Source organism: Salvelinus sp. IW2-2015, linkage group LG14 (genome assembly GCF_002910315.2).
Source record: "Salvelinus sp. IW2-2015 linkage group LG14, ASM291031v2, whole genome shotgun sequence".
Lineage (NCBI taxonomy): Eukaryota > Metazoa > Chordata > Actinopteri > Salmoniformes > Salmonidae > Salvelinus > Salvelinus sp. IW2-2015.
The window spans coordinates 34,510,781-34,526,537 of record NC_036854.1 but is presented as its reverse complement, the minus strand read 5'-3'; the positions used below and the strand labels follow the sequence as shown (position 1 = coordinate 34,526,537).

Genomic DNA, 15,757 nt, shown 5'->3' with positions numbered 1-15,757 from the left:
TCATGATGGACCAATAAACAAGTGGTGCGATGGGGAAACGTACAGGAACTTACAAGCTTTTTGCTCACCCAACCTGGAATACTTGGTCATCAAATGTTGCCCTTTTTACCTTCCGAGAGAGTTCTTATGAAGGATTATCAACCACGGCTGTGTACATCCCCCCAAGCCGACACCACGGCTGTGTACATCCCGCCCCAAGCCGACACACGGCTGTGGTACATCCCGCCCCAAGCCGACACACGGCTGTGTACATCCCGCCCAAGCCGACACACGGCTGTGGTACATCCCGCCCCAAGCGACACACGGCTGTGTACATCCCGCCCCAAGCGGACACACGGCTGTGTACATCCCGCCCAAGCCGACACACGGCTGTTGTACATCCGCCCCAAGCGACACACGGCTGTGTACACCCGCCCAAGCCGACACACGGCTGTGTACATCCCGCCCAAGCCGACACACGGTGTGTACATCCCGCCCCAAGCCGACACACGGCTGTGTACATCCCGCCCCAAGCCGACACACGGCTGTGTCATCCCGCCCAAGCCGACACACGGCTGTGTGTACATCCGCCAAGCCGACACACGCTGTTACATCCGCCCAAGCCGACACACGGCCTGCTGTACATCCCGCCCCAAGCCGACACACGGCTGTGTACATCCCGCCCCAAGCCGACACACGGCTGTGTACATCCCGCCCCAAGCCGACACACGGCTGTGTACATCCAGCCCCAAGCCGACACACGGCTGTGTACATCCCGCCCCAAGCCGACACACGGCTGTGTACATCCTGCCCCAAGCCGACACACGGCTGTGTACATCCTGCCCCAAGCCGACACAAAAATGCACTCAAAGATCTTCATTGGACCCTGGACAAGCTGGAGACCGCGTACCTGCAGCGTTCATTGTTGCAGGGGACTTTAGCAAAAGTAATTTGAGAACCGTGCTCCCAAATTAATATAAACACATTGACTGTCCAACTCATGGAGATTCAACGCTGGACCACTGCTACACGCCTTTTTGACACGGGTATAAGGCCATGTCCCGTCCTCCTTTCGGCAAATCTGACCATGACTCCATTTTGCTCCTTCCCGCCTATAAACAAAGACTCAAGGAAAGTTCCGGTGGTCAGATCTGTACAACGCTGGTCTGACCCATCAGAATCCAGGTTCCAACTGTTTTGATCACATGGACTGGAATATGTTCTGGGTTATTTCTGCCGATGACATCAATGAATAAGCAGACTCAGTCACCGGATTCATAAAATGATGTGATATCCTCCCCACCCCCTCAACAGACATCTACCCTGGCCCCACCCCAATGGAAATTTGTGACCGATTGGCTCAATTCAGTCTTATGTAGCAAAATTTGTGTTTTTAACATTGGATATCATACACTATCATTGCATATCATACTCTACAGTTGAGGAACAATGGGATAGTAATTATTTTGAGAAAATGTCCCTTGAATGTTTTGGTACACCTACTTAAGAGCTCTTCTTTGTCTACATCCATTCATCATCGTTCACACCCTCTTAAGCTTAGCCCCACCCATCTCTTTAAGGATTCACATGTGAGGCCATGTGCTAAACAGTGAGTACGGTAGTGTATTAAACAACCCAAGACTAAAGGCTGGTTTATACTATGTCTATTGACATGTCTGTATACAGTTGTCGCAGTGACATCATGAACATTCTATTGTCATCCAACATCAAACTTGTCGTTGTCGTTATGAACAATTATAAACCTAAAAACGACAGCAGCCTGGTGGTCCAAAATAGCATAACTGGTGTATTTTAACAGCAATAAACCCATCCGTTTAAAAATATGTCAATCTAGCAAACCAGGCAACTAAAAGCAACTTTATAACAATGTTTTGGTTTGTTTCTAGTTTGTTAGCTAGCTAGCTAACGTTAAGTTAGCTGGCTAGCCTGTTCAAATAATGACCATATCATATAGCTGACAACTCCTTAACTTTAGCTCATTTGTATTCATTATTACAGGAAAATAAACTTACAACAAGATCATTATTTACACGTTAATGGAAAGCTAATTACAGAAAATAACTTACGGTTGTGAGTGTGACGAAATAAAAGCAGGGCATTCTACCGGACAATTTTTGAACTTGGACACTGTCTCATTGGCCTAACTTTATATCCTAATTTGACTTTGGTGCAGGTCATGTTGTTCTTCACATTACCATCTCTGGTAAACACACACTATATCAAATAAAGTCAATGTTTATTTGTGACATGCACAGGATACAGAAGATGTAAACAGTACAGTGAAATGGTTACTTGCATAGTGGTGTCCTTTGTTTAGACATGTAGCTAGCTAGCTCAACAATTAACCATAATCCCAACTCATAAGGTAACTACACTGCATGAATCTACAGGTAGCTAACCAACTACACTGAACAAAAATATAAACAAAAATGTAAAGAGCTGCAATAAAAGATCCCAGAAATGTTCCATACTCATAAAAAGCGTATTTCTCTCAATTTTTGTGCACAAATTTGTTTACATCACCGTTAGTGAACATTTGATCCTTTGTCAAGATAATCCATCCACCTGATAGGTGTGGCATATCAAGAAGCTGATTAAACAGCATGGTTATTATACAGGTGCACCTTGTGATGGGGACAGTAAAAGACCACTCTAAAATGTGCCGTTTTGTCACGCAACACAATGCCACAGATGTCTCAAGTTTTGAGGGAGCGTGCAATTGGCATGCTGACTGCAGGAATGTCCACCAGAGCTGGTACCAGATAATTTTATGTTAATTTCTCGACCATAAGCCGCCTCCAACGTCGTTTTAGAGAATTTGGCAGTACGTCCAACCGCAGACCGCGCCAGCTCAGGACCTCCACATCTGGCTTCTTCCCCTGCGGGATCGTCAAAGGGGGGTACGCGGGGTGCTGAGGAGTATTGCTTGTTTGAAGATGGAATCCGGAGACAGGTGTTTTATATATCAGCCTTATTTGTTCTCTTCTCAACTCCCTTCTCATTTCCAATCACACCTGAATTTTCTCAGTCTCCTTAGCTATCATACTCGGCTTCCACTGGGCATTCCACTAACTTCAAAACTCGATCCTCCAGAAAGTGGAGAGCCTTAGCAACACTTTGCAGTTCTTCGTGATATCTTTCAAAACACCACGTTAGAAAGGACTACCTAAACATACTGCAGCTCATGTTGTAGACAAAAGCGTGCTACATGGCAGACCAATCCGAACTCCTCTCTCTCCCATCCAATCATGGCTAGCGGGAAGGTTCCTGCCTTTTTCTGTAGCTAAACCAACTAAGCTCATTATTTAACAATTGTATTCGTATATACAGATGGCATACAATTTAGTTATTAAAGCACATGAAAGTTCACATGTTCCAGAAGGCATTTCTGCCAAAACACACATTTGAATAAAAAATAATTCCGTTCAAATGCCTCTCCTGTGAAGTAGTGACGTGTGACATACGCCTAGTTTCCTGAAACAAGTCACATTAGTCATGCTGAATAGCCACCACTGTTCCTACCCCCCCCCCCCCCCCCCCACACACACACGGAGGGATACAAATACCAGCACTATTCTTTCCCAAGCACTCTCAAACACCCAAAGCGCAAACACACACACACCAACTGCCTCCTGACTTAATCTTCTGTCATCCATAAGACTCACACTGGCCGCCTACAGACAGAAATAGCTGGTGTGTGTGTGTGTGTGTGTGTGTGTGTGTGTGTGTGTGTGTGTGGTGTGTGTGTGTGTGTGTGTGTGGTGTGTGTTGTGTGTGTGGGTGTGTGTGTGGTGTGTGGTGTGTGTGTGTGTGAGTGATGAGTGAGTGAGTGAGTGAGTGAGTGAGTGAGTGAGTGAGTGAGTGAGTGAGTGAGTGAGTGAGTGAGTGAGTGAGTGAGTGAGTGAGTGAGAGAGAGAGAGAGAATCAATGTCTGTGAGATGAGATCCCTGATTGACAGGTTGAAATAGCTGCAGCAGCATTTAGTAAGCAATCCACTAGCATTTAGTAAGCAAATCCTGACTCCACTAATACTCTAAAGTGTCACACACACTCAACTTATAAATGACTGGGTCTTACTATCAGAGGTTCAACTAGATCTGTAAGTGGAGGAGTGTTCACACTTTCTGACCTCACCCTGTCATGCTCACCTGGTACTTGTTCTCCCAGAGGTAGTCCAGGGTGATCTCCTCGACAACGCCGATCTTGCAGAGTTTAGGTCCGAACACTTCCTGGAGCATGTTGATGAGGTAGGTGTGATGCTCCATCCCCATGGCGTAGTGATGGTTAAAGTCCAGGAACACCATCTCCTTACCATGGGTGTCCAGGAAAGAGTTAATGTCCGACAGACCGTCACACACCTGAGAGAGAGAGAGAGAGAGAGCGAGAGAGAGAGAGAGAGAGAGGGGGAGAGGGAGATAAGTCAATAGCAGGAGGAGACGTTTACTGTAGGTTTTCGTATAATAACATGTTTATTGATCTTCTAGGTGTCTGGCTATGGGGTCAGTATATCCACCTTGTGTCCAAACAGGCCATGGATGAAGTAGATCTCAGTACCAGACTCTCCAGGTTTGGATGACACACGCAGGTCAAAGTAACGAATCCCTGCGTCCAGCTGCTCCTTAAACGTCAGGTTCTGGTGATAAAAGTCATATGCTGACAAAGACTGAGGATCCCATCTTTTCAAAAGAGTATTGGTTAATCATCTGAACCAGTTGAACCCTCACCTGTGTCATGGACCACTTCTTCATGACTTTCTTGGAAACGAAACGGAAGGCTGTGGCCAGGTATTTGACTATGGCCTTCTGGTCAGGGCCCACCGGGGCCTTCACATCTACCCAGAAACTAAACGAGTCATGGGACCCTACGAGAGAGGGATGAGGGGAGAGTGGGAGAAGGAGGGGAGAGAGGAGGAAGATGGGAGAGAGGGACGAGGAGTGGAGAGAGGGAGGAGAGGGAGGAGGGGGAGRGAGGGAGAGAAGGAGGAAGATGGGAGAGAAGGATGAGGAGGGGAGAGAGGGAGGAGGAGGGGAGAGAGGGAGGAAGATGGGAGAGAGGGAAGAGGAGTGGAGAGAGGGAGGAGAGGGAGGAGCGGGAGGCGGGAGAGAGGGAGGAAGAGGGGAAGAGACAGATCAAGTGAGATAGAGAAAGATATGCCTTTTCAGTCTGGAAAAGGAAGTGAAGGTCCTTCTGCCGATCTTATGAGTGGGCTAACCATCTACTTTGTGCATTCTCTCTCCCTCTCTCTCTCTCTCTCTGTTTCTCTCTCCCTCAAACACACAAACTCAGGTCTCATCCAGGTAGTACAGATTAACACCAAGAACCCTCTCTGAATCCATTAGGCTAGCCTCACTACATTGTAAACCAAACAAACACATGCCACATCAGTCTCACACACACGTCACACAGAAAATCAGTCACACCCCAGTTCCCCAGACCCACAGGTGCTGCATCAGTGTTTTCCTCTCTAGCCCAACAGTAGCCTAAGCTATTCTCAGACAGAGAAGGTGCAACTTAATTTAGCTAAAGTGTGGCTTTGCTGTTAAAACCATATAACCCCAGATAGACTTTACCAGTGGGAGGTCATAAACCAAGTCAGAGCCAACAGTCATCATTATACGCCTCATGTCGACCGACATATGATACCCCTACAACACACACACACATGTAAAGTGCCGTCAGAAATTGTTCACACCCCTTGACTTTTTCTACATTTTTATGTGTTACATCCTGAATTAAAATTGATAAAATTGAGATGTGTGTGTCTCTGGCCTACACACAATACCCCATAATGTCAAAGTGGAATTATGTTTTTTGAAATTTTTACAAATTAATAAAAAATCAAAAACTTTAATGTCTTGAGTCAATAAGTATTCAACCCCTTTTTCATGGCAAGCCTAAATAAGTTCAGGAGTAAAAATGTGCTTAACAAGTCACATAATAAATTGCATGGACTCACTCACTCTGTGTGCAATAATAGTGTTTAACATGATTTTCAAGGTCCCTCAGTCAAGTGGTGAATTTTAAACACAGATTATACCACAAAGACCAGCCAAAATCCTAGAAGAACCTGGTTCAGTCTGCTTTCCATCAGACACTGGGAGACAAATTCACCTTTCAGCAGGACAATAACCTAAAACATAAGGTTATGTTACACTGGAGTTGCTTACCAAAACGACATTGAATGTTCCTGAGCGGCCTAGTTACAGTTTTGAAAATCTATGGCAAGACTGTCTAGCACTGATTAACAACCAACTTGACAGAGCTTGAAGAATTTTAAAAATAATAAAATATTGTACAATCCATGTGTGGAAAGCTCTTAGAGATTTACCCAGAAAGACTCACAGCTGTAATCGCTGCCAAAGGTGATTCTAACATGTATTCATTCACTCAGGGGGTTGAATAATTACCCAATCAAGATATTTTTGTTTGTTTGTTTTTTTACAAATATTATAATTTTCTTCCAGTATTTTGTGTAGATCATCGACAAAAAATGACAATTACATCCATTTTAATTCCACTTTGTAACACAACAAAATGTGGGAAAAGTCAAGGGGTGAATACTTTCTGAAGGCACTGTAAATAACAGATATTGTTATTTATTTACATAACACATACACACACATGCGCGCGCGCTTACCGGGCACTGCAAGGTGCTTCAGGGGCATAGCTGTGAGCTTGGGGGAGAGTGAGCTCATCCAGTTGGCGTTCGAGGCACCGATACCCGTGGGCCGCGTCTTCATGGCTCCTCTCTGATCTCACGCCCCCCCCCCCTCCGTAAAAACGTTAACCGTCAAATCTGGTATACCTGCTGCTCGTGTATCGCCAGTATCCTCACCACCCCCATGAGTCTCATAGTAAAATAAATCATCCTGAGGTGAGGAGCAAGAGCGCCTTTCATGCCTCCTCGAGCCACCTGTGTATCTACCTGTCTCCCTGCTCTTTACCAGTGGTGTGGAGCCCACCAGGGCAGCCCAAGTGCCTCCAACGGGCTAATGACATTGACTAATCTTCTTAGACCGAAATTACACTCGTTATCCCCCCTCCCTTCTTCCCTCACTCCCTGCGTGCAGGTTTAAACCGGCAGGGCTTCCCTCCATGCGTGCTGTGCATTAGCCTACTCAGGCTCACCCTACTCACCACCGGAAACAGTGACAGATGGACAGCGGCTTGGTCGGGGGTCTCTGTCCGTCCTGGGGACAGAGAGTGGCAAAATCTTAAATGGCCATAAAAATGCTTAAGTGACCATCCATCATTAAAATGACAAAATTTCACTGCAGAATATACTGTATGTGACTAGGGAGAGTAGGAGAGAGGTGGCACTAGGAGTGGGCCTAATAGCCTACACAAGTGACCTTGTGGTTCCATGGCAAGCACAAAGGCCTGCCTGTACAAATGGTCCACAGCATAGTGCACATAGTCTACTATGAAGTTGCGTGTATCACTGCTAAATATTTTAGCATAGAACAGGGGTCAGCAACAGGCGGACCACAGGCAAAAAACGGCCCGCCAGTTATATTTTCTTTGCCCCCCCCCCCCCCCCAGTTAAATTTTTTTGACCGATTCCCGCATGGGGTCGCCTTCCTCCACTGCATATAACAGGGCCCCAACATGGGAACATGACTCTGCCAACCTGCATCAGTTAAATCTATAAATTGTTTATATTTCTTACATTGAAAGCATGAGTTTGTTACAATCAGCCTGTGAGGCTTTCATTAGATTCACTGCTCTTACCCTGCCATACAAGTGCAGTGTATCACCTCTCCATCCCCCTTCACCATCAAAGCAGGGCCTGACATTTGCTGCGAATGGTTCACCTGACCAAAACAAAAAGGATAACAACGTGAGAAATATATACATAGATCAAGTCAAACTGTGGGAGGGGCATGATCATTTTTCAATCAATCCAGGGGATTAGCTAACGTTAGCTAGCTATCGTGCTACAGAAACGTAATGCTAACAAGTAGCTAACAAAACTTTAATGTTTCACATTATATTTCTTCACTCTGACAGGCAGCCAAGCTTTTATAATCCTTCATCTGGTGTTGGGTTGCAACCTGGTCTTTGCTGTAGTAGCTTATCTGGTACAGTAGCTAAGTTAGCTAGCTACAGTAAATAATTGCTGGAAACTGGAGGCTGGGCAAATCTGATGTTTGATAACACCCCCGGATTTATCGTAAAAGGATCACACCCATCACACAGCTGGATTTTGTCCAAGTACCTGTCTCTTTCCTCGTATTGAGCCCTTTTTAAGTATTCTGACACCGCCATCTCTACCATATCTAGCAACATTAGCTTCCATTAAAATGTAGTTTGAAGCTGCCCAACAGCAGAAAATAGAATATTGGCTTCATGACGTTTTTGATAATGACCTATTCGCCAAGTACATTTACACATACTCCGAATTTTACATGGTTATATGGTGCTGCTAGTGATCAGAGGCAACCAGTCATTCAGGGCAGGTGGGACTCAAAGAGCACCTGTTTAGCTAAAAATAAATCAAAATAAAAAAATGTTTGTTGTTGCCTGTTTTGCATGTTATTATGGCATTAATACATGTCACATATCAGTTAGCAAACAATGTAAAAATAAATAAAAGGATCTCTACAGATCCGGTGTCCCACCCGCAGGACGGTTGAGCTAATGTGCGCTAATGCGATTAGCATGAAGTTGTAAGTAACAAGAACATTTCCCAGGACATAGACATATCTGATATTGGCAGAAATTCTTCTTAATCTAACTGCACTGTCCAATTTACAGTAGCTATTACAGTGAACGAATACCATGCTATTGTTTGAGGAGAGTGTACAGTTATGAACTTGAAAAGTTATTAATAAACCAATTAGGCACACTTGGGCAGTCTTGACAGAACATTTTGAACAGAAATACAATGGTTCATTGGATCAGTCTAAAACGTTGCATATACACTGCTCCCATCTAGTGGCCAAAATCTAAATTGCGCCTGGGCTGTAATAATACATTATGGCCTTTCTCTTACATTTCAAAGATACAAAAAAATATATTTTAAAAAAAGTATTTTTTTTCCTATGTATTATCTTTTACCAGATCTAATGTGTTATATTCTCCTACATTAATTTCACATTTCCACAAACTTCAAAGTGTTTCCTTTCAAATGGTATCAAGAATATGCATATCCTTGCTTCATGTCCTGAGCTACAGGCAGTTAGATTTGGGTATGTCATTTTAGGCGATAAAAAAAAAAAAAAAGGGGCGGATCCTTACATTAATAAAGCCACGTACAGTACAAACATGGTCTCTTTTTTGCTCTATTGAGTAAGGCAGCTCCAAAATGCAGGTGTTTCAGCCTAGTTCAGTGCTTTCTGTGGTGGTGGGGCAGCCAGCGGAAAATACAGAGCGTAGGGGTTGGTAATCTTCTCTAGTTGCGCAGTGATTGGCTTGGTGTTTTGTCACTCATTGGGTCACTACATCACTGCAAAATCTACAGCGAGAACTCGAAAGTTCAAGCACCTTGGGTGCTGCCATATATTTACATTAGAAGGGCCCATCCAAGAAGGCTCTAGGTCATTGGCCACAGATAAAATGACGTCAAATCATGTTATCTACCATAGCTTTGATTGGACTGATCATGTCAACATCATACTTTCAAAATCTTAGCTAGCAAGCTAGACAAGCAGTCATTGTCATGAATCAGGTTGACGATCTCCTGGCAAATCCTTTTCAATCCTTGTCATATGAAGAGAAATTATAGATAAAACATATCGGTGCTCATCGGCCATTGGACATAAACATTACACAACAAGTTGGAAATCTCAAATTCAACAATAAGTGGTTTGGAAGGAATCAGTGGCTAACTGCAAGCATTGCAAAGCAATCACAAGCCTGCTATTCAGTGGAGAGAGTGTATGGTTCAAGTCTGGGTTTAAGGGTCTCTTTTCCAGGATAAACATTCACATGCAATACCATGGGCCAAAAGAATGTTGAATACATTGGCCATGCTGTCAATCCAGCATGACTTCTGCCACTTTTAAAACAACTGGAAACTCAGAACTGGGAAATCTCAGACTTCAGTGAGTCCAAGACAACTGGGAATTCGGGAAAAAACGAGTCATCCAACTCGGAATTCCAAGTCGGGAACTCGGGCCTCTTTCTAGAACCCCCGACCTGAAGATTACTGATGTCATGATTCAACCTTATTTTTTCTGAGTTCCCAGTTGTCTTGAAAGCACCATAAATCCAGAGAATGCTAGACTTTGATGACAAAATTTGCAGATAGAATTTGCCCACAAGAAGGACAACCACACCACCTTCCTGTTCAAGTGAGCACAGCACAACAAGGTGAGTCCAAAAATGTCTTGAATGCTGCTGCATAAATTATGTAATATGCCAGGAAGATATGTATACTGTAGCTAAGAAAATGATACTAAGTGTATGTTGTGTAGTAAGCTGTTAGAACCCCATGTGCCTCACCCTAAGAATGTTATCACTTTCCCCCTCATAACTTAGTCTACTGTTCTGACTTGGTGGTGCACATGTAGCCTATAGCCTGTTTTAGAGAAATGTCATCATTGAATATTGTAAGCGCTTTCATTGTCTGCTTATATGCCCCCTTTATTTATCCTACTGTTCTGACTTGGTGTACAGGGAGAATACTGTAAGAACGGCTCATGTTCTCAGTTCTGTCGCTGTACATTTCGAAAGGGCTGAACAAATTGTTATATTGACTACGTCCGCCTTAGCTCGCTCATTAATGTCTTAATCGAAATTACTGATTGCCTCTTATACGCTCCTCGTTTCCTTATGCCGTAGTTTTCCATCTCAAACTGTCAGTAGAAATCACATTTGTTTAAGCAAGTCAGCCATATCAACTATGTTTTTTAAAAAGGCAGTAAATGGCAAATCTGTTTTGCTGCCAGACAAGACTCCGCTGATAGCCAGGTGTAGCGGTGGTAAGGATTCACAAGCTCTGCTGTTGGGACAGCTTTATGTAGGCCCTAACAGTGTGTGGGCACTGTTTGTCACTGTTATAGTGCAATTAATGTATTGTTTAGTGTTGTGTAGTGGCTTTGCTGGCATGCATCTAAAAAAAAAATCTTTGAGTTTGCCCCACCATGCTAATATCGCCACTGCTAGTGATAGACAAAATTTAGAGACAGAATACAGACAGCAGAGTTTCAAAAGTTTACATACATTATTTACTGTACAACTAGGTACAGTGAGCATAGACCTACAGTATAAGAGAATGAGCAGATATACAAATATACTGTGGGTATAAGCTTGATATACAGTGGATGTTTAAATTTATAGTATCAGTATGAATATATCTACAGCGCCTTCAAAAAGTATTCATACCTCTTTACTTTTTCTTCATTTTGTTGTGTTACAACCTAAATTTTACATTTATTAAATAGAGATTTTGTGTCACTGGCCTACACACAATACCCCATAATGTCAAAGTAATTTTTACAAATTAATACAAAATGAAAAGATGAAATGTCTTGAGTCAATAAGTATTCATCCCCTTTGCTATGACAAGCATATGTACTGTAAGTTCAGGAGTAAAACCTTGCATAACAAGTCACATTAAATGTTGCATGGACTCAATCTGTGTGCAATAATAGTGTTTAACATGATTTTTAAATGATAACCTCATCTCTGTACCCCACACATACAAGTATCTGTAAGGTCCCTCAGTTGAGCAGTGAATTTCAAACACAGATTCAACCAAAGACCAGGGAGGTTTTCCATTGCCTTGGAAAGGAGGGCACCTATTGGTAGATTGGTAAAAAAAAGCAGACATTGAATATACAGTACCAGTCGAAAGTTTGGAAACACCTACTAATTCAAAGGTTTTTCTTTATTTTACTAGTTTCTACATTGTAGAATAATAGTGAAGACAACAAAACTATGAAATAAACATATGGAATCATGTAGTAACCAAAACAGTGTTAAACAAATCAAAATGTATGTTAGATTTTATATTCTTCAAAGTACCCACCCTTTTCCTTGATGACAGCTTTGCACACGCTTGGCATTTTCTCAACCAGCTTCACCTGGAATGCTTTTCCAACAGTCTTGAAGGAGTTCCCACATATGCTGAGCACTTGGTGGCTGTTTTTCCTTCACTCTGCGGTCCAACTCATCCCAAACCATCTCAATTGGGTTGAGGTCGGGTGATTGTGGAGGCCAGGTTATCTGGTGCTGCACCATCACTCTCCTTCTTGGTCAAATAGCCTTTACACAGCCTGGAAGTGTGTTGGGTCATTGTCCTGTTGAAAAACAAATGATAGTCCCACTAAGCACAAACCAGATGGGATGGCGTATCACTGCAGAATGCTGTGGTAGCAATGCTGGTTAAGTGTGCATTGAATTCTAAATATATCACTGACAGTGTCACCAGCAAAGCACCCCCACACCATCACACCACCTCCTCCGTGCTTCATGGTGGGAACTACACATGAAGAGATCATCCGTTCACCTACTCTGTGTCTCACAAACACACGGCAGTTGGAACCAGAAATCTCAAATTTGGACTCATCAGACCAAAGGACAGATTTCCACAGGTATAATATCCATTGCTCGTGTTTCTTGGCCCAAGCAAGTCTCTTCTTATTATTGGTGTCATAGCGCTTGATTGTTTTTGCGACTGCACTTGAAGAAACTTTCAAAGTTCTTAATGTCTTACAATAATGATGGACTGTCGTTACTCTTTGCTTATTTGAGCTGTTCTTGACATAATATGGACTGGGTAGTTTGCCAAATAGGGCTATCTGCTGAATATTACCCATTCCTTGTCACAACACAACTGATTGGCTCAAATGCAAGAAGGAAAGAAATTCCACAAATTAACAAGGCACACCTTTTAATTGAAATGCATTCCAGGTGACTACCTCATGAAGCTGGTTGAGAGAAATCCAAGAGTGTGCAAAGCTGTCATCAAGGCAAAGGGTGGCTACTTTGAAGAATGTAAAATATAAAATATATTTTGATTTGTTTAACACCTTTTTGGTTATACATGATTCCATATGTGTTATTTCATAGTTTTCATGTATTCACTATTATTCTACAATGTAGAAACTAGTAATAATAAAGAAAAACCCTTGAATGAGTAGGTGTGTCCAAACCTTTGACTGGTACTGTACTTTTGAGCATGGTGAAGTTCTTAATTACATTTTGGATGGTGTATCAGTACACCTACAAAGACACAGGCGTCCTTCCTAACTCATTTGCCAGACAGGAAGGAAACCACTCAGGCATTTCATCATGAGGCCAATGGTGACTTTAAAACAGTTACAGTGTTTAATGGCTGTGATAGGAGAAAACACTGACTGATTTCCCAAGTGTGGTTTGACTTTGAAGGCGGACGGACAGAGTGGTTGGAAGATGGCAAATAAGAAAAAAGGAGGAAAGTGGAACATACAGTATTATGAGTAAGTATGCAGTGGGGGATTGCACAAGCCTTTTGGAAGAACTGAAGGAGAAGATGGTGAACAAGAAAAAAAGGAGGTAAGTGGAATATGTTTTGAGTGAATATGGAATGGATGACCACACAGAACATTTTGGAAGAGATAGAAAAGTAAATTGAACGTAACGAGTGAAGATGAATTAAATGCAGTGGCAGGTGCAGTGATGACTGCCGAGAAGGAGCTGAGTATAGAGGGAAGCGATGTGATGAGGAAGGATGGCGTCAAGTGCAAAAAGGGGGATACGTGCTCCAGTAGTTCAGAGATGGAACCTGACGAATGTGAGGATGAAGTACCTGCGGTGAGGATCGACGAGTTCGAGATTTTTTAAGCTGCCGCAAGTAGTACATCCGCTCGTGTGTTTTCTTGGTGACCGCTGTCCTCCCAGCACCTTGATGTTGTCCTCCCAGCACCTTGTCCTCCACAGAGGCAGTTCAAGGACCTGGACAAACACCAGACTACCTCCCCCTGATGAAAAGCTGCTGAAAGCAGCCATACAGTGTGCTCGCTGAGGAGAGACTTGAGGAAAATTAAACCATGGCAGAGTTCAGTGGGCACCAAGAAAGGTGTGCAACTACAACAAACTGCCCCTCAGCCCCTTTCTGTGGACAGTAAGAGTGTAGCTTCACAGCCCCAGATAACCGACAAATCCCAGAATTTGCGCTGCTCACTTTGACAGCGACAGCTTTTCAAATGCATTACAAGTTACGCTGGGTTATCACCGATGGCTGAAGCTGAAGACAGACGCTCTCCCATCCATTGATCCAGTGCATGCGGTGAGAATTACTTCTATGAGAATATTAAAAGACTGTTGAAAGAAAAACCATGCTGCCTAGTAGGGTTATGATGGTCATGGAATTTTGAATGACAGTTAGAGACCAGCCAAATGACCGCGGTCACCGTAATAACCATTTGAATAGCCCAAAAAATGTAGAATAAAAAAAATGAAGACTCACATTTTCTCCTCTCCTCTGCTCCTGACTGCATGTGCTGCCATAGAAATAGAATGAATAGAACAGGCATCATTCAAGTCAATGGATGATGGCATAATAGGTGGACTGGCGGCAAATACTGTGTGTGACTGTCATTGTCTCTCTTATTGTAACACTCGTCGGAAGAAGACCAAGGTGCAGCGTGGTACGTGTTCATGATTCTTTATTAAATCCGAACTCCAAACAAAACAACAAAACAACAACGAACGTCACATTTCGTAGGCTACGCAGATCTAACAAAAACAGCATACCACAACCTAAGGTGGCAAAACAGGCTGCTTAAGTATGATTCCCAATCAGAGACAACGATAGACAGCTGTCCCTGATTGAGAACCATACCCGGCCAAAACATAGAAACACAAAACCTAGAAATAAATAACATAGAATGCCCACCCAAATCACACCCTGACCAAACCAAATAGAGACATAAAAAGGCTCTCTAAGGTCAGGGCGTGACACTTATATGATGAAACTGCTTTCAAACTCTTGAATAACCTCGTTTATTATCAACGTATATTTCTTTTGGATCCTAATCCTAGACACTATAATTCAGCTCGCCTCTACTATCAAATCACATTATCAGATCCTTATCAGAGAGCAGGGGTTCCCTAACTTTTTTGGCCCACGACCCCATTTTGATATCTGAAAATTCTCTCGACCCCAACCATGTGAAAAAAAATATGTAATTAAAAGCCAATGTTAACTTTTTTATTTGGGGCTGTAGCAGTCGATTGAAAAACATTCTAACAGTATTTCTGATTGATTTCTCAACTCACCATCACATACTTTTAATGTGGGGCTATGACCGTCTTTTTCTTCTTTGAGGTTTATTGGTAGACTACACTAATAAGGTGTATTGCCGCCACCTACTGTACAGGGTAGTAAAAAATACACCAAAAACGAAATATGCTATGGATGAACAAATTCATACTAATTACCAAAAACACTAACCAAATTCACGCTAATAACCTGAATTTAAAAAAAAACTGTACTCCTTCAGCAGGATTGAAATGTCTAATCAGATCCCTACACAGGCTTGGGAACATGGGAGGGGGGAACCTCTCCACTCAGTACTCCCTGTAACATTTCGGCTGTAAAGTCCTGGAGATCCAGAAATCTAGAAATCGGCTGTAAAGTTTCTGGAGATCCAGAAATCTATTTTCCGCCTTCACAATGACGTCTAGCTTCTTTGATTTTGTATTAGTTTGTGTCAGGACCCGGTGCGAGAAACAGTCACTAAATCGGCAGAACCCAGAAGATGAGGCAGACACAGCAGTACTAGAGATGGTGGTTTAATAAAAAAAATAGATATCTTCCAAAATACAA

General features: G+C 42.9%; 1 protein-coding gene across 1 annotated transcript in view; it reads right to left on the bottom strand.

The window, feature by feature from the left end:
* plcxd2 (phosphatidylinositol-specific phospholipase C, X domain containing 2) overlaps positions 1-6,740 on the bottom strand; it is a 9,098-nt gene extending 2,358 nt beyond the window's left edge. The window contains 4 exon segments of the mRNA XM_024000934.2: positions 4,149-4,358; positions 4,514-4,633; positions 4,725-4,861; positions 6,638-6,740. Of these exon segments, the coding sequence (XP_023856702.1) occupies positions 4,149-4,358; positions 4,514-4,633; positions 4,725-4,861; positions 6,638-6,740 (570 nt within the window).
* Between the last annotated feature and the right edge of the window lie 9,017 nt (positions 6,741-15,757).